At 39.7% G+C, this 23446-nt stretch overlaps 1 protein-coding gene across 2 annotated transcripts; it reads right to left on the reverse strand.

Annotated features, from left to right (window-relative positions):
- Window positions 1-267: 267 nt before the first annotated feature.
- Window positions 268-9299, reverse strand: LOC104109615 (uncharacterized). 2 transcript variants are annotated; one of them, XM_070185667.1, is made up of 9 exons: window positions 9074-9299; window positions 6484-6888; window positions 6074-6158; window positions 5547-5622; window positions 4638-4718; window positions 3279-3412; window positions 1683-1932; window positions 1444-1507; window positions 268-1128 (listed from the first exon to the last, which is right to left on the reverse strand). In XM_070185667.1, exons 2-9 carry the CDS (start codon window positions 6866-6868, stop codon window positions 593-595), a joined length of 1611 nt encoding a protein of 536 aa, XP_070041768.1. In that variant the 5' UTR covers window positions 6869-6888; window positions 9074-9299; the 3' UTR covers window positions 268-592. The 2 variants fall into 2 exon arrangements, with proteins under 2 accessions (XP_070041768.1, XP_009617260.1); XM_009618965.4 differs by having other exon boundaries at window positions 6074-6155; window positions 9074-9265.
- Between the last annotated feature and the right edge of the window lie 14147 nt (window positions 9300-23446).

Consider the following 23446-nt stretch of genomic DNA (forward strand, 5'->3'; position numbering starts at 1 on the left):
TGCTCGTTCTGTCTCCTTTTATTGGTGCTATTAGGAACCTCGTGAATCTATCAAAGAGGATTCGAACACTAAACAAGTTTACTAGAAATATGATAAAACACATGCACTGAGAACAAAATTGATGAGCTTATAAGAGCAGTATCTTTTCTGTTACTTCCGGGAGATTCAATAAAGTTCAGTGGTGTTTCCCCTGATGTATAAGCCAGTTTTATGTACTGCATTACTAAACAATTGTAAACCTCCTAAACTGCAAAAATTACAACTAAATAGTAGTTAACCAAGCAGGCAGACATATACTGGATCATTACGAGACTGCAGGATTTGTCAACTTCAATCAAGCTACCACTATTTTACAATACACATCAAAAATCAGGAGTTACTAAGCTTACTGAACTCCTACAAAAATTTGTTAACTCGCATATCCACCAAATCTCATTCAGATCTAGCTTATGTACAATATTTCACTTTGTTGAATCGGAATACAGAGTCTTCACATGCCATAAGTCTTCATGATGGGAAAATCGTACGCAATGGCAAAGAGAAAGCTGAATCAGAGGTTAGATCCTCCACTTTATAAGATTGTCTAGGAAGTCTATCTAGGAGATGTATAGTACAAACCATGGAAACTATGGTTTGTAGTACCATCATTGACAAGTGGGCTTCTTCTACCTCTATCTGACGAGGATCTTCCAAAACTAGGGCTTCTTGGCATTGAAGCACTATCCCTTGGGCTAATAGATGAATAATGCGAGTCATACGCCCCATATCTGTAAGAATAGCCTGACAACGAGGGGCTAGTTCCAGGATCGCAACCAGGAGGTCCATCATCTTCAAAATCCCTAGACCAACGTCGCTCATGATAATGCCCTCTGTTGATAGGGTCTGGTGTATGGTTATATCGATTGTATGAATGACTTCTTGAAAGACTCGAACTCGAAGATCCAGGCGCCCAACGTCTTTCATCAGCATGTTCAGGTATTGGCGCATTTACACCAGGAAAATCAACACTCATCTTCCTAGGCGGATTAGGGAAGCTTTTATCAAGGATTTCCCCTTCCTCTGTTTCTTCCTTCTTTTCCTCATCTGCAAATATTGTGATTCCAGAGGGTAGATCTTCGTCGTCTGGATCTAAAAAGGTCAAAAATTACAGAACAGTCAGTAGATTTGGCAACAGCTGTTAAGTAATTTGAGGACAGCATGCATTACTCTTGAAGCAAAACCAAATAAAGTTTGTGTCCAAAAATCTGAAGAAAAAAGATCAACAGAAGTATGGTAAGAAAGAGTTGGCTGAGTGGTTCGGGCCTAGCCTACTAAATTGGTTAAAAGGCAAATGTTTAACCAGGTCCGGTACTACCTTGACAAAAAACTGCCATAAATATAATTTGGATTACCAACAGAATACAAACAGATATCCAATAAACTAATGAGGACATGTATATTTACCCAAATATCCTGGTGGATATCCCATTTCCCTCATTCTATTAATCCAGGGAGGTGGATCAAGCTCCTGAAAAATGAAAAAGGAAAAGACTGTTGATAAAAATGAAGCATATCGCAACACCAGTGTCTTACCTCTTCCATTACTAGAATGAATTGCACTGGATAGAAAACTTTAAACAGTTAAGACCACATAAAATCAGTTTTCATGTGAGAAAGCCAAGTCATAACATGGTCTATCTCACCCCAAGGCCCAGAAGTTTTTGTGTTTCAGGCTCCAGGACACCTGGTCTTAAACCGTCATACTTCCCCTTTGGAGAATCTTGATAATATCGAGTTGGATTGCGGGAACTGGCACTTTGATTCCTTCTGGACTTGTGTTGTTTACGAGCAATATTTACAGCTGCATTGTCACGAGGCTTAGGGCAATCTTTCAAAGAGTGGCCATATGAACCACAATTGAAACATCGCGAACTATCAACCATTTCAATTCCACTGCAATGCAAAAGACATCATAAGATATTATTTGCCTAAAAAATCACACAAACAAGTACAAATTCTTGTCACCAAGAAAACGCCATATTCAAATATCTCGTCAACAGGATCCTACATACTTCCTACGGTCGTATTGCCTTTTCTTTTAGGACTAAGAATATAAGCAGAGAACAGAGATCATTGAAGGACACAACTGTGCCATTAAAATTGCAAACAAGGATTTTTTTTTTTTTTTTTGATAAGGTGAAGATTTTATTAAAAAAAAGTATCGAGCTGATATTGTGAATTGTGAAAATACTGCTAGCTTAAAAACATTATGATCCTAAGCAGTCTAGCATGTCCAGCATGTTATGTAAATTCATAACATTTCCATCTTTCCATTAGTACAAATAATGCAAATAACTATATTTCACAGATGCAGCTGCTCCTTCTTGCTTCAAAACACCTATTATTTCTTTCTTTCCATATAGTCCAAGCTATGCTAAGAGGAATAGCTCTCCAGATCTTCTTTAGGGATGCTTCTGTAGGCATAATGAACTTTTGGGATGCTTCTGTACGCTTAAGAGGAATTGCAAACAACGATATCTATAGGCATAATCTCAACATTGTCGAAGAAAACTACTATCATAAAACAACCCAAAAGAAGTGTTCCAACGCAATCTCCTGGGCCAAATGAACTTTTAAAGTGGAAATACTGACATAACATAATATCAGATAAATATTCCAAATGCAAAGAATGACATGATACTAAACTGGGACACGTTCCAGCCGACACAGGCTACAATAGATATTGATTTTCATGAATCTTACACAGGAGCTGGCAACACATGCCACTGTCTGACATTGAAGAATAATCAAACTGCAACCTCTAGATGTCATCATGTCGGAGATTAACAAGATGACAGGACGAGGATGATACATCTGACTCACAAAAGGTAAAGTTCAAGACAATTACAACAGGAAGGAAAAGAAAGGGAGGAAGATTCAATTAAGAGATGGAAGGAAATGAAAAAGAGGAACGGAAATTATAAGGCTGCATAGAGACCAACTGCCTAACAGCTCTCTAAGCAGAACTACGCGTGAAAACTCCATTACCACATCAGCCTAGGAAAATCTTTGAAATATACCAGTCACGGTTAACCAAGTCCCAATATATATATATATATATATATATATATATATATATATTTGAAAGCCTAAAATATCCATGATTTTTGAAATAGCACGGCATCGCGGCGTGCATTTTAATTCATCCATATAGTACTCCAAACTAACAACTGAAAGATTATAAGATAAATGTTCTAGGAATGAACTTACTGCCAAACAAGAATTTAACTATAACTTACGCTTCCACATTGCTTGAACCATCAGTTGCAGTCAATGCAAATGAATATCCGCGATCATATAGCGGGACAGAGTTGCCGTCCAATGGAATAAACTCGCTTTTGTTGTTCCTTGCTTGTTTGTCTACCCAATAAGTCTTAACAGAAAATAGTACTTTTTAGCCTCTTGAGAAAAAGTAAATGCCAGGCAGTCTGAGATAGTCTAATTACAATACAACTCTTCCCAAGATTTGAAGCAGCAATGCCATATGGGTAGATACAACAGCTACCATGAGAGGATCGGGGGTGTGCAAGACAAACACATCTTTCAGATAAGAATTTAAAATATGAAAGACTTGGACGGCAAAGTTAAACATTCGAACTCCCTAGACAATCAAATAATTTTTACGTGTCTTGACTCAATCAGAGCATAAAATATAAGAATGTTATCTAATAATATTAAAATTAAAATTAGCAAGTAACAATTCCTCAACGCAAAACTTCATTTCTAACAGGTCAATAAAATTGCATAATCAACAAGTTTTTGCAAGCAAAATTTATGTCACTTATAGACATCCATAAATTTACACCATAATCCAAAAGCAAACGTCAAGAGCATTAATTTTAAGATTGAGCGCCTCAACGAGTTCACATTTTTTTGAAGATAAGATGATATTAATGGGTGTCGATAACCCCGTGTTTTACCCTTAGCTTCAGAGCTGAACCGCACCCAAGCAAGCCTTTGAAACATTGGTAGTTATTCACTTATTTGTAAGCAACAAAGTCAATTACGTGATTCAAAATAAAAGGTCATTTTGACATGGTAGTCTACAAAGAGTCATTTTATTTTGCCATCACAAACAATTATGGTTACAGAAATATAGTATTTAGATAACACTCAAAACGTTTAAATTCTAAATTTTAAACATAGATAATAACAAATATACTGAATAATAGCAATTTAACCAAGAGAATAACTTATCCCCATAAAGCCAGTTCCAGATCTTCTTGGAAACAATTACTTGAATGGTTCTAATATTTGCTTCCTTTATCTTTATTTCTTTCTTTTTTTCAGGGAGTGGGGGACAGGGGTGGGGAAGGTATATATTCTGGTTCTTCCCCTATTTATCCACTCACTAACAAAAAAAATGCAATGTGCAAAATCCAATCAGTCGATTAGATTCGATTTGTCTATTCCTTTGGAAAACCCTGGTGGCTGATGAGAATACATGCACCTTTTACACGTTAAGTATAAAATAGTATGCAAATAAGCGGAGGCAAATGTCTTCTGTTTACTTTTTTTAAAAAGATCCTCAAATACAGTGGTAACAATAGCTCAACAGAAAATTTGAATTTGTACATGTAGCAGTGATAGAAATATACCACTGCAGAAGATTTCTCCAGACCAACATGAAGAGCAGGAAAGTACGTCTCCTCACCAGATTCAACAACTTCTTTTGAATCCTGATATCAAATAAACAAGGCTCAGCACTCTCAAGATGAAACCTACGGAGACAGTGAAGTTTACCAAAAAAACCCTCACTAATCATAACACAAAAGGTTAGACTCATTGTCAGCTGTTACATAACACAAAATAGTAAACGGTATTAGGAATAGTTAAAATAAAAATAATGCATAAATGATGCCAGAGAAGCAAATAGCAGATGTTTGACCATTCTTAACACACATCAAAATGCCAACTAACTTCGACCTCCGTGCAAAATCTGGACAGTGGATCACGCTCTCTTTTCTGATAACCCAGTGGATCATGCTCTCTTAACTTGGGCAATCCCAATAATCACTAATTATTCAATGGAAAAGAATCAAGACATATTCCGACAATGTTAACGTAATATTATCTCTTACACTTGAAAACAGACATATAAAGATCTTAGTTATATTCAACAGCGCATGTGCATGCCCTGCTCTCAGCTTTTGAGTTCAAAAAACTTCTAACCGATTTCCACTTACGGCAAAAGAAATGGAACATGAGTTGCAAATCAGGACAAAAATCTAACTAATAGAATTTATTAATTCAACTGAGATGCCTTATTGTTCAACAATTTTCATTTCAAAATTTCCCTTCCCCTTCTGCTCTACAACTAGCAATAAAAAATGAAAGGCTTACATGAGCACCCAAGGGTGTGACCTAATGGTCAATGAAGTGGATACAAACCTTGGAGACCTGGGTTCAAATCCTAGCAAAGACAGAAGCACTAGGCAAGGAGTGCACACACTGGCTTGGACACCACAGTTATAACCAAAAAAAAAAAGGAGACATGAAAGGCTTACATGAGCTGAAGAGCAATGTTTGGCATGCCACTCTGACCATTGTTGTAGCAGCCCCTCAAGCATCTTTCTGCTCTCTCTGTAACACAAGGTTAACCCATCAGGATCGAGAAATACAAGGATGGCAATTTTACTAAAAGTATCCGTGTAATGATAAAAACGGATAACTACTACATTTGGTTAAACAAAGGAAAAAGAAGAGTGGTGAAAAGGGGAAACTGATTTATTTTTATTTTTTTTATAGGTAAAATGATTGAATTAATTCCCTATGTTTAGTATTTAACCACCTCTTGTACAAGAGGAAGAAAATTATGAGTGTACTTCCTCTTGTGCCATTTTAAACAGGTTATAAAAGTTGACATCTAGGGGAACACAATTCCATTCAATCCTCGTTCAGTTGTGAACCAAACAAGACAAATGATCCTTACCCCTCCTCATGTACTTCCCCTTGTCACTCCAAAAGTCCAAATAAACATAATCTTAAAGTAGATATGGAAGAATATAAAAGAACATGGGAACTTTTGTCAAACCTTGTCAAGGAATTATAAATGATATGCACTGACGGTTGCTCAACATCAGGAGTTGCTCGAGGTCTCTTAACTCCGGATAAGCCTGCTAATAAAGGTCCACATTTAGAGAAATCTATCTCAACAAATAGGGTCAAAACAAAAACAATAATAATATTTATTAAAAACACACAAACTTGACACAAATAAAATGGAGTTGTAGGCATAAAGATTTCTTGCTTAATTCCAGGAAAGTATGTAGTTGCAAAAATCAAAATAGTAGTTCTAAAATGTTGGCCCTATTAGTTGTTGTGGGTCACAAGCATGTAACTTGTTTTGAACAAGTCTGGACCAATCCTAAGGCAATTAGGAAACATAAAATACTATACCAATTGGGCAAGAATAGAACAGAAAATATCAAAGAAACAACGTACATTTGGAACCAACAATCTCCTGAGTGCTCACAAGATATTGATCCACTTTATGACTGCTATTATTGCTCTCGTCTTGCAAACTTAGATGTCCATTTTCGGCATGTATTACAGAGTTGATGGAAGTTAGATTCTCTGTTATCGCAACGGTTTCAGTCAACTCAACGCCAACTTGAGTGAGTGTTTCAGTCAACTTAACACCAACTTGTGAGCCTGGGTCACTCTCCAAATCCATGTCACTATCACTATCCTGTAAAGGTTCCTTGCTTTCCCCAACAGCATAATCAGTGGTTTCGGAACTCTCTCCATTTGCACCATCTTCATTATTTTTAGTTCCTCTTTCAAGATTATCAGATGCAGGGAGGTTGTTTGAATCCTCAGTCCCCATGCAAGTGAAATTCCTATAGGCTGAAAAAACAATCTATAATTAAACTTCATGGTTTACTAGTCTTTAGCTCAACAGATCTCTTCAAATAAACTTAAAAAAGAAAATAATAATATTTGCATTCAGCATTGAAGTTAATTTAAAATTCTGCACAAGCATAGTTGCCAAATCAGGATATTATTGTGTATTGAGTGCCAATTTTGTGATCATCCACCCTATTGCATAAGATAGAACTGAATTAGAATGTTGCATCAAAATGTAACATGTTTACAATCTCTTCCTCTGAAATATTATATCCTTCCGCAGAAAATAATCATATGTTCAGAAGGTTATTAAATGACTGGGAGCTTGATAGAATATTAGAGTTTTCAGTCTGTTGGCACAGTTCAGAAGTACTACCACTGATAAGGATTGCATGGAGTGGCAAAGGGACAGTAAAGGTGTATTTTCTGTTAAGTCAGCTTATAGAGAAGAATACAACATTTCAAATAATCAGGTAGGGTGTTGGCCATGGAAGATGATTTGGAAAGTCATGTTTCACTTAGCTTTTGGCAAAACAGGCAGTCTTGACACAAGATAATTTGGTTAAAGGGGGCTACCAGTTATGTTCCAATGTTACTAATGTGGAGAAAAGGCAGAGACAATTTACACCGCAATTGGAGATCAGCTTTGGAAAATCTTTATCAACCTGAGGGGAATTAGGTGGGTGACGCCAGGAAGAATAGTTGATGTGTTAAAAGAGTTGGAGTAGGGAGGGTAACCTATCCAGTAAGAAGAAGAGATGGAGGATTGTCCCAGCATGCATTTGGTGGACAGTTTGGAATGAGAGGAATCAAAGATGCTTTGAAGACAAATACAGTCTCATCCAAAAGATGAAGATAAACAGCTTACTCCTTCATTATTTTGGTCTAAACAAGGTTTCTTAGAAGATATTGAATCTATTTTGATGTACTAGATTATCTGTATCATGATATACACCTAGGAACTTTTGTTTTTACTTTATTTTGCTTTGTAATTTTGGTGACTCCACAACTTGTGTAGTGCGCCTTTCTTTATATATAAAACTTGTTACCTTTCTCAGAATAAAACAATAATCATATGTTCGGGAACTAATCAACTCTTTTTCAAACTAAGCTAGAAATCTCATTTTAACAAGATAACAAGTACTATAGCCAAGGGCGCAATAATGAAACAAGCTTTTTTTTCTAAAGTAAACTAAGAAAAAGGCCTTTTCATACACTAATATTCATCTTTAAGATCAAGATCACCTCTATCATCAAGAACTTCCATACCACAAGTTTCAAAAATCTTTCTTACTTCCTTAAACTCTGTGCTAGAAAACACCTTCCCATAAATTGGGATAGAGGGAGTAAGAAATAATGGTCCGTTAAGCCAAAGGCAAACGGAAAGAGGTAATAAAGATTCAAAGCACGGAACATGCGTCCTCGGCAAAGTAGAGCTCCAAGAACCTCAAATCCAACACAAGAAGGACTAACCCTTAGGACCAACGGCAGCCTTTGGAACTCGGGGATAATGGCCCACCTCTCTATCCTTATCTACACAAATACCAAGTTTAATTCACACTAAAATACCAAGTTTAGTTCACATGGCGCAGGGCTCGAACCTGTAGCCACTGGTGGAACTAAGTAGAGGGAAGAGGACTCAATTGGTCGAAAAATTACAATGAACAAATAGGTAAAAATGATATTTTTTGGTTATATACAAGCTGTTGAATCCTCTTGATATGAAGAAAAGTCCAAGTGTAATAGTTAAGGGGTTCAAAAGTTGCTTCAGGTCATGGGTTCAAATCCCAACTGTGACATACTAACTTTTTTTTAATCCCCTTGTATAAATTCCTGGCTCCACCACTTTGGTATACTTTGGTAAACAATATATTGTGAGACATATATCTGAGTTCTCCAACATACTAACATTAACACAAACACTAGGCTGGATATACTAATCTGATATTAAAGTCGCTTGTTTGAGTAAATACAAGTGATTTGGAAAAAAGACTTGAAAATTATGGCTTTAATCACAATTTTCAACCATTCTATTAGGAGAAAATGAAGAAGAAAAGGGATTAGGGTTTTTGCCACATGAGAGACAGAGAGAGGAAATCTAGAGAGAGAGAGAGAGAGAGTGTGTGTGTGTGTGTATGTGTGAGAGAGAGAGAGAGAGGAACTACGGGGGAAGAAGAGAACTTACGATTTGGTTTCACCGGAGAGAGAAATCGCCGAGGAATTCGCCGGAGAAAGAGATCCGCGTTCCAGATGAGGAGGACGAGACGACGAGTACGGGAGAAAAGACGAAATTTGAACTTGGGGCCCAAATAAATTGAATTGGGTCCGAAATTCTGATATTTGGACTGCAAATATTGAGAGTTTGGGTCCAATAAACCTTTCGTCGCGTCTGGCGGCTCTAGTCCGAGCGTTTACCCGCATATAGTGTTCATATCAAGCTAAAGTGATAAATATGTATTTGAAACATATATATTTTATATTTACTGGTCTTAGGACTAAGTAGTGTTTGACCAAAAAGTATAACTTGCGGTTAAAACTATTATATTTATATAATGAAAGATTAAACCTAATTAATGATAATATCTCTAAATGTGGATCCTGAAAGTGTGGATAATGTGGGACAGATCTAGTGGGAGATTGACAATAACAAGCATTAAATATTCCAAAAGGTATAAGCAATAATGGAGGAGTAACTAGCAATAAATGACATTTAAGTAAATAAGAGGAGTGATTCACCCGGTGAACAATGAACTAGATGATTGTTCCTCCTAACAATGATGAGTGACAGATAAATCCTAGAATGTTCGAACTATTCTCGGATCTGATGAAAAAGTCTAGAGTAATACGAATAAGAATCTTGATGAAAAGGTAATGTTTGTATCTTTGCTAGAGAGAGAGAATCTTTTTAAGAAATCTGTTCTTATCACCTGAATATTACATACCCTTTTTTCCTTCTCTTTTGTCCTCTTTATATGGGACATATCCCCAGTAAACCCTAATAGTACATGTGCAAAGAATATTCTTTAGAATATCCCCTCTATTATCCTATTCTAAAAATTAGCCATTACGATTCTTTCCGCGAACCTCGTCCTCGACCATCATAGGCATCCTGACCACGAGCTTTGCTATTTCTTGTTCGACCTCGACTGATTTTTCCTCAATACTTCCTCGCCCTAAATGTTCCGTGGTAGATTTTGACATATACAATTAGTCCCTCCGCTTATTGAGGCCGTCCTCAGACGACCTTGATGAGCGGGCTTTGTTGGTTATGGTCGAGGTGAGTGGACGAGTGGGTCGGGCAGTTAAGTTTGGGACGAGCTGGCAACGTAGCCTTTTGTGAGTCACAACTTTTGGGGTTGCGTCATTTCTGCGCTAGAATGACATCATGACATCATGCGTCATTATGGCATATTTTTCCGATGCTTTGCGTCGTTTCCCATGCGACTGTCAGTTGGAGTTGGAGTTGCCGTTTCAATTCCATGGTAATTATGGCATGATCTCTTGGTTTTGATGCCCGAACTCTTATAAATAGAGATGTGATGGCATCCATTTGTTCTTTACATATTTTTCTCATCAAACCTTGTGACTTCTTCTCCTTCCTCCCTTGCAGTGAGTCTTTTTTCCTGGTCTTAGTGCTTCATGTTGCTTCTAATCCTTCTTTGCCTGAATATCCTTTCTCTCATCGAAAATATGGCTAATGTATCCTCTGGTTCCGGTGTGGGAACTGACCCTGTCCCTTTGGCGGTGCTTATGCCTCCTCATGTTGATGGCGTCTCTGTCACCATTGAAGATGAGAACTTTCATTCGATGGAGGAAATAATTCCTCGCAACGAGAAAGTTAGGTCTAATTTTTCGAAGGCGCTTGAAGACGAGCCCGATGTTTCTGAGTCGGCAATGAAAGAGGCCGATTTAGCAGAGCTTAGGGCAAAATTCAACATTCCTGCCTGCATCGATTTGGTCCCAACAGGGCGTGATGTGGTACAAATATACCGCCCAGGGAATTGCGCATTCTATGCATATCCCTTCTAGGTCAGCTACGCTCTTCCTCTTCTCCCATTGGCGGAGAAATTCTGTCGCTACTATGGCGTGTGCCCGGCTCAACTCGCCCCATATATCTATAAGCTCATCATGATGCTTACTAAATTTACGGAGTTAGCCGGGGTCGAGATCACACTCTGGCATCTGATGCATCTCTTCGCCCCTAGTTCTATAGGGGGATAATGTTGAACCTTCGTTATCGATGAGGCAAACGTCTGGTGGTGAAGATGGACGACAAGGCAAATCGTCAGTTCTGGCACAACTTCTTCTTTGTTAGAACCGAAGACATGGTGGCCAACACGGACGGCTTCCCTCAGACTTGGAACTACAGTCGTGAGTATCTATTCTTCTTTTGTTAAAACATTTGATCTATCTGCTTTAGTCGTAGGCCCTAAAATTTTATCCCTTCTTTGTGCAGCCAAGACTACGCCCCCTCCTTTGGTCGGGGACATTTCTGACTGGGTTGGCCGGGTTCTGCCTCACATCGTGGGAATTCGCGAGTGGTCGGGCTTTTTCAAGAAGTTCGGGCCTGCTCCTTCATTGGCCAGTGAGTTTATTTATATATGTTTTTGTTGTTTTGGCCTCATGGTCGCCTACTTATTGTAGTTTGCTCTTGGTGGTGATGATAACCTTGCTTTGATTTTTTATTTTTCACCCCGAGGATCTTTGAGGAGGTCGAGGGCTCCTCCTCCTGCGTTTTGTAAGAGGAAGGTTGCCTCATCTTCGACGTCTATTCCCGTTGTGACCGCGGCTAGATCTGCTCGATCATCTATTTCTATTCCTTTCTCAACCGCGGCCAGGTCTACTCGGTCATCGGCCTCATCTACTGCTGCCTCAATATCAGTTTCTTCTCTGCATACGGATATTTCGATAGTGGAGCTTCCGGCTTCCCCTTTGCACCATCTAGTGGACGAGGAGGGGGAGTCATCACCGAGCGACGAGAATTTGGTCCCCCGTAAGAGAAGATCGGTGGACAATGGTGATGGGGTCGCCCGGGCTATGGATTCAGTAAGGGATGATTTTGTCATCCATGAGACGGCGACCATAATACTTGAGGACGATGTCGAACTGGCATATAATGTTCCGATATCGGCGAAGGCCGTTGAGGACATACCTCTTCCTTTTGCGGCGGTAGGAGCCGAAGGGCCGACCGTTATGACTTCTGATAATTTATGGTCGGAGGGGTCGTCGACTTCGCAGCCGGCTAACGATGCTTCATTGTCGGCCGAGGGGAGGGACAAAGGCGTTGCCGAGGATGGCTACGAGACGAGTTCTGATCTCGATGCTGACGAGATGAGGATGATGGAGGAGGGATTTACCCAGCTGGAGGTGAGACTGGAGGGGTCCACACAGACTATTATGATCCCCATGGATCGGGATCTATTAAAAGATACTGAGAACGTGGTTTTTGCCCTCGGTCCCCTTTGTTCCGACGTGGAGAGTCGAACTCTCCAAGAGCTGAAAGATGCTACCTTATCGAGGAGCATAGCCAGCCTCGCTCTCAGGGTAAATTTTTCGACGCTTCTGTTCATTATGCTCAATGTTTAGGCTTTGTTCTTACTCTGTCTGTTTTCTTTTTCTTTCTTTTATAGATCGTGCTCTTGGAAATTTAAAGTGCCCGAAGAGAGGAGCAGCGTAAGGCTATTTTTATGATGTTGCAGCAAAAATACTGCGAGTACTGTCGCAAGCACCAGAAAATTTGTAGGCGGTTTGGTGAGAGCGGCAATTTCCAGGCTCTTCGAGATGAACTGAAGCAAAAGGATGACGAGCTGGTGAGCGTCATCAAAAAGTGTAGAGGGACGCTAATAAATAAAGAGGAAGAGCTTGAGGTTAGCAGGGGGGTCGAAGCCTAGTGCGGCGACCTCCAAGCCCATGTGGTTTCTCTGCGCGCCCAACTTCAGGAGTGGCAATTCAGAGCTGATGCTCTAAGCGATGAGGTCGCCGAGAAGGCAGAGGACCTTAAGAAAGTTGAGTTTGCTCGGTCGGGAGCTCTGAGGAAGGCGGAATCTTTGGAGGTAGTGATCCGTATTCTTCGCTCTGAGCAAGAAAATGACTCTGAGACGGTCAGGCTTAAAGAAGAGCGGCTTGATGAGAGGATTGGGGAGTTGGAGAAAGACAACTCCCTTCTTCATGACCAAGTGGCCGCCTTAGAGGACGAGAAGGCTCAAATGCTTGCGCGGACGTCAACTTCTCATACTTTAGATTTCCCAAACGTTCCCTGGGTCCTGTACGAGGAATGGATTCACGTTGAGGCCCAGTTGGACGTGTTCTGAGATTTGCATGTGGCGGGGTCTGTTCCTAGGGACCTCCTTAAAGATGCTCGTGTTAAGGCCCGTGAAGCTCGAATTGCTTGTGGGTATGATCCTGCTACGCCGGAGGCCGATGACGATGATAGAGATGCGTATGTGAATCAAATTGAAGAGGATGCCTGGTACGGGGACGCGTACCCTGAGGGCGGTTGTGATGGTGAGGGGGCAACTGGTCAAGCCGATGGCAATGATGGTCCTGGTGGCGACCAATAGTTATTTTTTGTTTTTCCTTCATTTATTTTGCTGCAAACTTGTGCGCTATTTGTAGGCATCTTTACACGCCTTTGTAAAAATATTCTAAGTATTAAATGTTGACTTTATTACTCGCACCTGACTCTTTTTCTCTGGTTCACGCTTGTATGCTTTTTGATTTTCTTAGCCATAATCATTTAGCTTGAATAAGGTTGAACACATCCTAAGTTTAATTACGGTCGAGGATCAGCAGGTGTTAGTTCGAACGGGGTCGAACAAAAACCTAAGTTTGATTATGGCCGAGGGCTAGTAGATGTTAGTTTGAACGAGGTCGAACATGTCCTATATTTAATTATGGCCGAGGGCCAGTTAGGTGTTAATTCGAACGAGGTCGAATATAACCTATGTTTAGTTATGGCCGAGGGACAATTAGGTGTTAATTCGAGCGAGGTCGAATATAACCTATGTTGAGTTATGGCGGAGGGCCAATTAGGTGTTAATTCGAGCGAGGTCGAATATAACCTATGTTGAGGTATGGCCGAGGGCCAGTTATGTGTTAATTCGAGAGAGGTCGAATATAACCTATGTTGAGTTATGGTCGAGGGCTGGTTAGGTGTTTATTCGAGCGAGGTCGAATATAACCTATGTTGAGTTATGGACGAGGGCCAGTTAGGTATTAATTTGAGCAAGGTCGAATATAACCTATGTTTAAAAAGATATGCATCTAGGTGCGGCATTTGTCGACGTTGTGAACTTTAAGGCAACATTTCCTTGGTTGTATATCCGGAGAAATAGAAATAAACTTCATGCATTTGTGCTTTGTTCATACATTTGGAGAAATTTACATCTTTTTTTTTCGGGTGTTGGTTGGCGTTCCAGTCCCAGTTTATCTAGTCCCTTCATTGGTCGACCTGGAGAAGACTTGAGAGGTCGAGCAATGAACTAGTCGTCCTGTGCCTCTGTTTGTGCGTACTTCGACCTGAAGTGTCCCCTTCGTCGCCTCGTTAAAAACCTCCTTGAGTAAACCTAATTTGGACAAAACTCAAGTGAGGGGAAAAGAGTACGACTTGTAGGATGCTTTATCTCTTAAAACTTGAAGTACTTGAGGTGGGTAATATTCCAGTTGTTTAGTAGTAGCTTTCCTTCCATTGTTTCTAGTTGGAATGACCCTTTGTTAGTTGTTGTCGTGGTTTTGTACGGGCCGTCCCAATTTGCTCCCAGTGTACTTTCCCGTGGGTTTTTGCTTGCTTGTGTTTTAGCTTTAAGCACGTAGTCCCCGACTTTGAGTGGCCTGACCTTTGCCTTTTTGTTATAATAGCTTTCTGCTTGTTGTTTTTGGGCGATTATCCTTATGTAGGCCATATCTCTTCATCGAGCTCCTGCCTTCTACTTTTATCGTTCCTTGGTCCACTCTCATGGGAGTATCTTAGGATGGGCTCCCTGACTTTAACCGGTATTATTGCATCATTCCCATAGAATAATGAGTAAGGTGTCTCTCATGTGCTTGTCTTCGGCGTTGTTCGGTAGGCCTAGAGTACTTCTGGTAATATTTTCGGCCACAACCCTTTAGCGTCTTCAAGTTTTTTTTCTTCATGATGTTCAGTATAGACTTGTTAGAGGACTTCGCTTGTCCATTGCCCACAGGATGATATGGCATTGAGAGTATTCTTTTGATATGCCATTTTTCAAAAATTTCAGCAACCTTCTTTCCAGTAAATTAGGGTCCGTTGTCGCAGTTGATCTCTTTGGGGAGGCCGAATCGGCATACGATGTTTTTCCATATGAAGGCGATCACTTCATGTTCGCGTATTTGGGCGAATGTTCCTACTTCTACCCATTTAGAGAAATATTCAGTCAAAACCAAAAGGAATTGTACATTACCTCATACTGCCGGGAGGGGACCTACAATGTCCATTCCCCATTTGATGAACGGCCAAGGGGAAGTGAATGAGTGGAGGTGTTCGCCTGCTTGGTGAATCATTGGGGCATACTTTTGGCATTGCTCGTATTTTTTCACGAAATTCGCGGCCTCTTTTTCATGGTGGGCCAGTAATACCCTGCCTGTATGAGGCATCTAACCAAGGCCCGATTGCCGGAATGAGCTCTGTAATGGCCTTCATGGACCTCTTCAAGAACGTGCTGCGTCTGATTTGGGCCCAAGCATTTCGCTAAAGGGCCGCCGTACGTTCTCTTATATAGGTCATTGTGGATGATGATATACCTAGATGCTTACATTCTCAGTTTCTTGGCTTCTTTTTTCTCACCTAGGAGTACGTCGTCCTGCAAATATATGACAATACGGTTGCGCCAATCCCAAATCAGGTTTATGGTTCTTACCTTGATTAGGTCTATCGATGAGTTGAGAAGGTGGACTACACTTCTGTACCCGGTTGCAATGTTTTTGGTGTCTGTGGCTAATTTGGTGAGGCTGTCTGCCTCAGTATTCTATGTTCGGGGGATTTGGTCGAGTTGGCATTTGTCGAACTCAGGCAACAACTTGCAGATTTTGGTCTGGTACTCTTGCAACCTTTGTTCCTTGATTTGGAAAGTTCCTATGACTTGGTTGACAACGAGTTGAGAATCATAGCGTAGTATTAGCCGTTTCGCCCCGTATTTGAGTGTTAGCCTCAGCCCTGTAGTTATGGCCTCATACTCGGCCTCATTGTTAGTCATGTCCGGGCACCTTATGGACTGGCGAATCACTTTGCCGGTTGGGACTTCGAGTACGAGTCCTAGTCAGGACCCTGACGCGTTGGACGCGCCGTCAGTGTACAGGACCCAGAGGTCTTGTGTTTGGGGAGAAGCATAGACTGCTTCTTTTTTGACTTCGGGCATTATTTTTGCGCTGAAGTTGGCGACGAAGTCTGTAAGGACTTGTGACTTTATCGTTGTTCGCGTTTGATAGGTGATATCATTCTCGCTCAGTTCGATGGCCCATTTGACCAACCTGCCTGATAGCTCGGGTTTACGCAAAATGCTCCTTAGGGGGAAAGTCAAGACGACCGAGATGGGGTGGCATTGGAAATATGGTCTAAGCTTCCGTGAAGCTACGACTAAGGCTAGAGCTAGTTTTTTGAGGTGAGGGTATCTCGTCTCGGCGTCGACTAGTGTTTTGCTAATTTAATAGATGAGAGACTGCGTACCTTCATTTTCTCATACCAGGACTGCGCTCACAGCTACTTCGGATATGGTGAGGTAGACGAGGAGATGTTCCCCCGTCTCTGGTTTTCAAAGTAATAGTGGCGATGACAAATATGCTTTTAATTCCTTCAGAGCTTGGACACACTCAGAATTCCATTGGAGGCCATTATCCTTCTTGAGTACGCCGAAGAATTTGTGACACCTATCCGATGATCGCGAAATGAATCTTGAAAGGGCGGTGATTGATACACTCAAATTATACCTATATAAATGGTTTAAGGTGGTCGGTGTCAAATATAATAACCCAACTAAGTTGGGGTTGAATCCCATATGGAATAGGTATGAAAAAGTTACTTGAATAGTGTGAAACTTGACTTAAGCCGTAGTTCTACTCCGTTAGTTTAAAAAGAGTTTTGTAATTGTGAATTGTAAAGAACAGTTATTTTGTTAAGAGAATTTGATTAATTTAATTAAGAAACCAAGGTTGTGTCCCCATCAATGGCATGTAATACTATCGGTGTTAATATGATATATTTCTAATGGAAGGTCCTTTTATATGCAAATAGTTCCTACATGACTACCCAATATTTTCCAACAACTAGGTAGTATTTCCTCTTTATGATTTTCCCAAATATAAAAGAGTTACAATTAAGAGCAACTAATTTATGCCAAGTAAAATCCTCTTATCCCTAAGCGATTCTATTAAACAAGGTTTAAAGCCTTGAGTTCTTTCTATTCAATTATACCAAACCCTAACCCACTTTTCCAAGTAAAGATAGAGTCAAATGGCACCAGTCAATGTTTGCAACTATCAACCATAAATGAAGCATAAGGAATGAATAGAAATCAACCAACCATTATATATATATATATATATATATATATATATATATATATATATATATATATATATTCAATGGTAAATACCCATTAATATTGCACCTACTTAGGGTCCACAACCTTAGTATTTAAAGTTAGCTACTCATACTAGAATACAAGAACAAAGTAATAAATAAAGTCATAAAGCTTACAAAGAGAATAAAGTCTTGGATTCTCTCTCAAAAGCTTCCAAAATAATGGTGTATTCAATGCTCTAAGTGTAACCTCTTTTTCAGGCAAGATGGTCCACAAAAATCCTAATCATTCTTTTAATAATGGTCTAAAAGTCGTGATCAAAAAGTGACAAATATGACCATGCAGATCATGTCTGCAGCTACAGAATGGGTCGCAGAACACTTTCTCAGTCCGCACATCTTCATTTTTCACCGCAGAATTGATCACAAAGTTTTCCAGTTTTCCATTGCATTATGGTTATGCGGTTCGTATATTGGTTTCGCGTCCGTATAACGTACCGCAAAGTCATCTTCACTAGAACTCCTTTTGTATTTGTGCGATCACTATGCGGTCCGCATAAAAGTTATGCGACCGCACAATGGATCGCAGACTTGGATCTCAGAAATTGGGATGTTCTGCTTCATTCTGCGATGGATCTGCGGTCCGCACACCACTTTTGCGATCGCAGACCTGCCGCATTTTTACCTTTCCATGGGTTTTTGTCATCTTTTTCATGTTTTTGGCTCTTCAAGTCTGGTTTCCTACAAAACATCAAAACTCCATAAGAAATGACTTATAATGCTTTAAAAGATGAGCTAAAGTCTATGTAATTAGTATCAAAAGTTTCACACTTCTACGACACATTAGTGATATGGCAAGTTAACCTTTGAACCTGTTTTTTGGTGGTTAGGTGTTCTGGTATACTTTCGATGGCTCTGATTTGATCAGGGTTGACCTCGATCCCTCGCTGCGATACCAGGAAACCTAGGAATTTTCCCGAGGCCACACTGAATGCACACTTTTTGGGATTTAATTTCATTCCGTACCGTTTGAGTATGTCGAAGGTTTCTCTTAGGTGGTCGGTGTGAACCTCTTTCCTTTTGGACTTGACTAGCATGTCGTCTATATATTGTGAGTACCTAATTTTTTACCGTACTTGAATATTTCCCGCTCCCATCTTCTCAGGCGTGGCCCCACTCCACTTTTCTTTTGTCCCCCATCCTTGTCCCCTATGCTTGTCCCATATCACAGAACCCTCCCCCTCCCCCGTTTTAAAAGGAGAACACAAAAAAAACGGAAGAGCCCCTTTCTTTTTTTTCTCTTTCTTCTTTATTCTCTCCTCTCATACACAGAAACTCACAATCAAAAATTGTTGGAAAACTTCAAAAAGAGGAAACAGATTAGAAAGGGAGATGATGAAGCTCTTGTTTCTATCTAACTTCAGTTAATCTATTTGTTAGTTTTGAGATTCTCAAGTTTAAGTTGTTGAAGGTTGATTTTGCCGTGGACTGATGCCGTTGCTGTTGCTGTCTTGTTGAGCCTCATTTGACCCTTTTGTCTAGCCTTTATTTGGCGTTTTAGTCAATTCTCGCACAATTAGGTATGTATTTTGACTCGTATGCCCAGATCTGATTTGTTATGAGATTATGACCATATGTATTAGCTTCTGATACTACATTTTTGATTAAGAGAGCCACACGGTAATGGTGATTTTACTGAAAAGTTATCGTTAGCTATCTTTATTTTTATGCTGTTTGACTAACTTAGAACATGTTGTCAACTCTTTATCTGGTATTAGCTTTTATAATTCTAGCTAGCTCATATTCTTTTTTTTTTTTAAAACTTAAATTGTAAGATTTTCTTTTTTTTTTTTATGATTAAAATTGGCCACAAGGTACATTGCTCAGTGGTAATTTGTGACAAAACTATTTTCTGTCAAATTGCTAGTAAGTAGTTCTGGTAAGAATCGATATGAAGCGAAAAATAAAAATATAAAAAGAAGCATATTTTGCTCATTTACCTCCCTAACTGTGTAGTATAAGTATATATTATTAAAAAAAATAAAATCATGTATAGTGGAGTCTTATTCAATTCTCTCTCTCTCTCTCTCTCTCTCTCACACACACACACACACACACACACACACACACACACATATATATATATATATATATATATATAAGCCTCACAAACGTGTCTATACTACATGCTTCTGTTCTTTGTAAAAGTTGTGTGAATAAAGTACGTTTCTTTTTTACAATTTGTTTCATTTAGTTGTTGAGCTCCCTTACTGGTTTAGCTAGCGAATTGTTTATTCATGTGATTATGTTGTTTTATTTCAAAGGTAGCTTAGGAAAATAATCCATGAACATTCGTAGCATGTTTTTGGGCGCGATTAATAATAAATCATCGTGACTATGAGTACTGTTTTCTTGGCATAGTCATGATACATAAACCCCAAACTCGAGTGCCCGTTTCACGTGACTCGGCCTCACAACTTCAAACAATAATAAAATTAAACATGTTGTAAATCGCAGGTGCGTTTCGCGTGACGCAATTCGCAATATGTACAAAACCAACGAGTGCGCGACATCGCAATTTATTCGAAGAAATCCATAAATATTAAAAGCGGTAAACGATTAAATGCACTATAGGTTTTTTAAACATGTTAATAAATCATATAATTAAGCCAAGTTTAAGTCAATAAAGCGACCGTGCTAGAACCACCGGACTCGGGGAATGCCTTGCACCTTCTCCCCGGTCAACAGAATTCTTTACCCGGACTTTGTTTTCGCAGACCAATAATAATAGAGTCAAATCTTCCTTTGACTAGAGATTCAAATAAAAGGTGACTTGGAACACCCGAAAATCAATTCCAAGTGGCGACTCTGAACAATAAGATAATCCCTATTTCAAATTGTTACTTTAATTGGAAAAAACTCTTTAACCCACAACAATCCAATAACATATTTATCTTTGTGGGGGTAAAATTGATGTGTGACAGCTCTGGCGACTCTGCTGGGGACTCAAGAATTCGAGCTTGTACATTGACTTTATTTGGCTTTATTAATTTTTATATATATTGTGATTTATTTGGGACTAATGTGCTACTTGTCCACTTTTTACTGTCTTGATATTGTTGAACTGTACATATAAATTGTATCCTCTCTAGCATCCCACTGAGTCTTCTGATAATTAGTTATGTTGTGTTTGCCTACCAGCATCACAAAATTTCTATCTTGAGATAAAGCCAGTTAGCCTACCAGCTTCTGGTGAAGGATTTAGTCACACATGTTTAGGCGGGAGAGCCGTTAGCTAGCCAGTGCTGTTCTACTACTGGTAATGCTTGACGCTCCTCGGCTCGGGTTGTCCGTCCGGGTAAGCCAGGTCTAGATACCATCTCCTTTAGAATTTATAAATTTAGAAGAACAAGCCACAAGCAATGAATATCCCTAGTAGGCTACGCTTTATTTGCATCATGTGCATTTGACTTAGCAGTGCTCGACTCATGGGCCGATTTCTGTTTTAGGACAGGTACCTTGTTGAGACCATTATGTCATGTTATGTGCTACTTATTGCATTATTTGGGAGGCTTGCATGTCGACCGACTTTAGCATAAATCAGTTGAACGAACAGAGAAAAAATGATGTGGTCTAGTGCATATGGTTTTTAAAGATTAATTTTCAAAAAAAAAGAAAAAAAAGAAGAAGAAAAAAATATAGTCGATTTTAACCTAACTACGCGGGTCTGATTCTCACCGGATGTGAGATACGTAGGCAAACATCATCGGTTCCGGCCCTATTTTTCAAAAAAAAAAAAAAAAAAATCAAAAATATTTTCCTTTTCCTTAATTCCCTATTAACAATTATTTCCTTAGAAAATCAAAAAAAAAAATACTAAATCCAAAAATATTTTTTTTTATATAGTCCCACAATTTAGCTTTTATTTATTTATTTATTTATTTATATTCTTTTATAGAGTCAAAACCCGAGAAATCAGAATTTTTGTGTGTTACTAATATGTTTGATCAAAGCCTAACCCCGTGTCTGGGTAGACAGGTATACCATGAGTGGGAAAAGAGGTAAGTCTGAAAAGAGGCCCAGATCAGAAGGGATACCAGATTTTCTCATTGTTGATCAGATACCACAGTTGTTGTGGGATTGGTGGAGACACTTTAAGGAATATGAGCGAAACCAGATAAAGAAATACTTGGGAAATTTGGTTCACATGATTACGATAAAGCCCATGAGGGATGTGATATAAGCTTTGATTCCGCACTGGGATTCTGAAAATAATGTGTTCCGTTTTACCGACTGTGAAATGACTCCGACCTTGGAGAAAATCGCCCATTTCCAGGGGTGGGGCCGCAATCTTCGCCGCCAAAGGCCCATAGTACCAAAAAATGTGAACGAAGGTAGGTTTCTGAAGCTTTTGAATATAAATTACGGACAATATGAAGGTCTAGGAGGCAAATGGGTTAAGTTGGGCTTTTTATTTCAGTTGTATGGCCTAGAATGCAATTTTGAAAGGAATGTGGGAAAATTGAAATCAAAGGAAGATAAGGAAACATGGAAGGTACATAGAAGGTTTGCATTTATGGTCACTTTTTTGGGGCGTGTAGTTTTCCTGGAAAGAGAGGGACGCATTGACATCCGCTTGGCAGGTGTAGTTGAGGCTCTGACCTCAGGAGGGGGTGATTATACTTTGGTCCCTATGATTCTTTCTTGCATTTTTCGTGCTTTAACTAGATGTAAAATGGGCGCGCGAAACTTTGATGGTTGCAACATTTTGTTACAGATATGGTTTTTGGAGCATTTCTATCGTCATCCTATGATCACTAATTTTAGTGAGCTATGGCCCAATCATACTTATGATCACCAGGAAAGAATTGACGAATGTGACTTACCAGAGGGGATTGACGCCTGGAAAGAACTACTTCTTACTCTGCCTGCCAAACGGATCACTTGGAACTACGATTGGTTCTCCTCTAAAGAGGTCATTTATGAGTCTGCATACCATTCTTATTTGGTACTCATAGGATTGGATGGTGTTCAGTCTTATGCTCCACTTCGGGTAATGCGCCAATTTGCACGACTACAGGAGGTGCCACCAACACGAGATATGAGCAAGTTCTGTTATGATTTTGGTAAAGATCAACCTCATGACGAAGAAGAAATTATGAAAATTTGGTATACAAGTAAGGTCTCGGAGTTGAATGATATGGTAGAAGACCGAGATCATGGAGATGTGAGCCCTGAATATATTACCTGGTTTCATGACCCTTCGTCGCTTAGAGATAGGCCTGAAGGATCCAACAGGAGGAGAAATGATCAAAGAGCTATAGAAAGGTTAAAAGAGGAATTGGAGCATTCCCAGATGACCATATCTAAACAACAAACCCAACTGCAAGCCCGAGTCGCTCAGATTCATTTAAATATTGAGAAAGATTATCAATCGGCCTTACGGGGCATGGATAAAGATCTAAAGCATGCTAAAAATGAGGCGGCCCGCTTAGAAGAAGAATTGGCAAGCACTATTAGTTTAGTTAGAAGAGTTGAGGCAAGTAACAATGTTGAAATGCATAAGCTGCAAGAAGACTTGAGTATCATTGAAGAGGATGCGCACCAGCAACAATTGGAGTTTGATCAGCAGAGAGAGCAGTTTGAAAGAGAAAGGGCACATTGGATACGCTCAAAGGGTCAGTTTCTTTCACAATTGGAAGAAATAAAAAGGCATAAGGGAGGTCATCAACATGCAGATTTTGAGGTAGAACGGCGTCAGTGGATGATTGAGAGAGCTGTGCTAAACCGCCGTATTGAAGAATATGAGGGACGCGAGACTGAGATGGGTAACGCCCTCAACACTACCCAGATATGGTTGCAGAATTGTCACGTGAATATGGGGCAAGATAGAGAGCAAGTACTTCAATTGGCGGAGAAAGCAGCATATATTCATGACGATCATCATCATCTAAACAATGAGAAAGTTGGTCAACAGGCACGTGCCCTCGTTCCATAATTGCCGGGAGTGTTTCAGAATTTGTA

This window comes from Nicotiana tomentosiformis, chromosome 9 (genome assembly GCF_000390325.3).
Source record: "Nicotiana tomentosiformis chromosome 9, ASM39032v3, whole genome shotgun sequence".
NCBI lineage: Eukaryota > Viridiplantae > Streptophyta > Magnoliopsida > Solanales > Solanaceae > Nicotiana > Nicotiana tomentosiformis.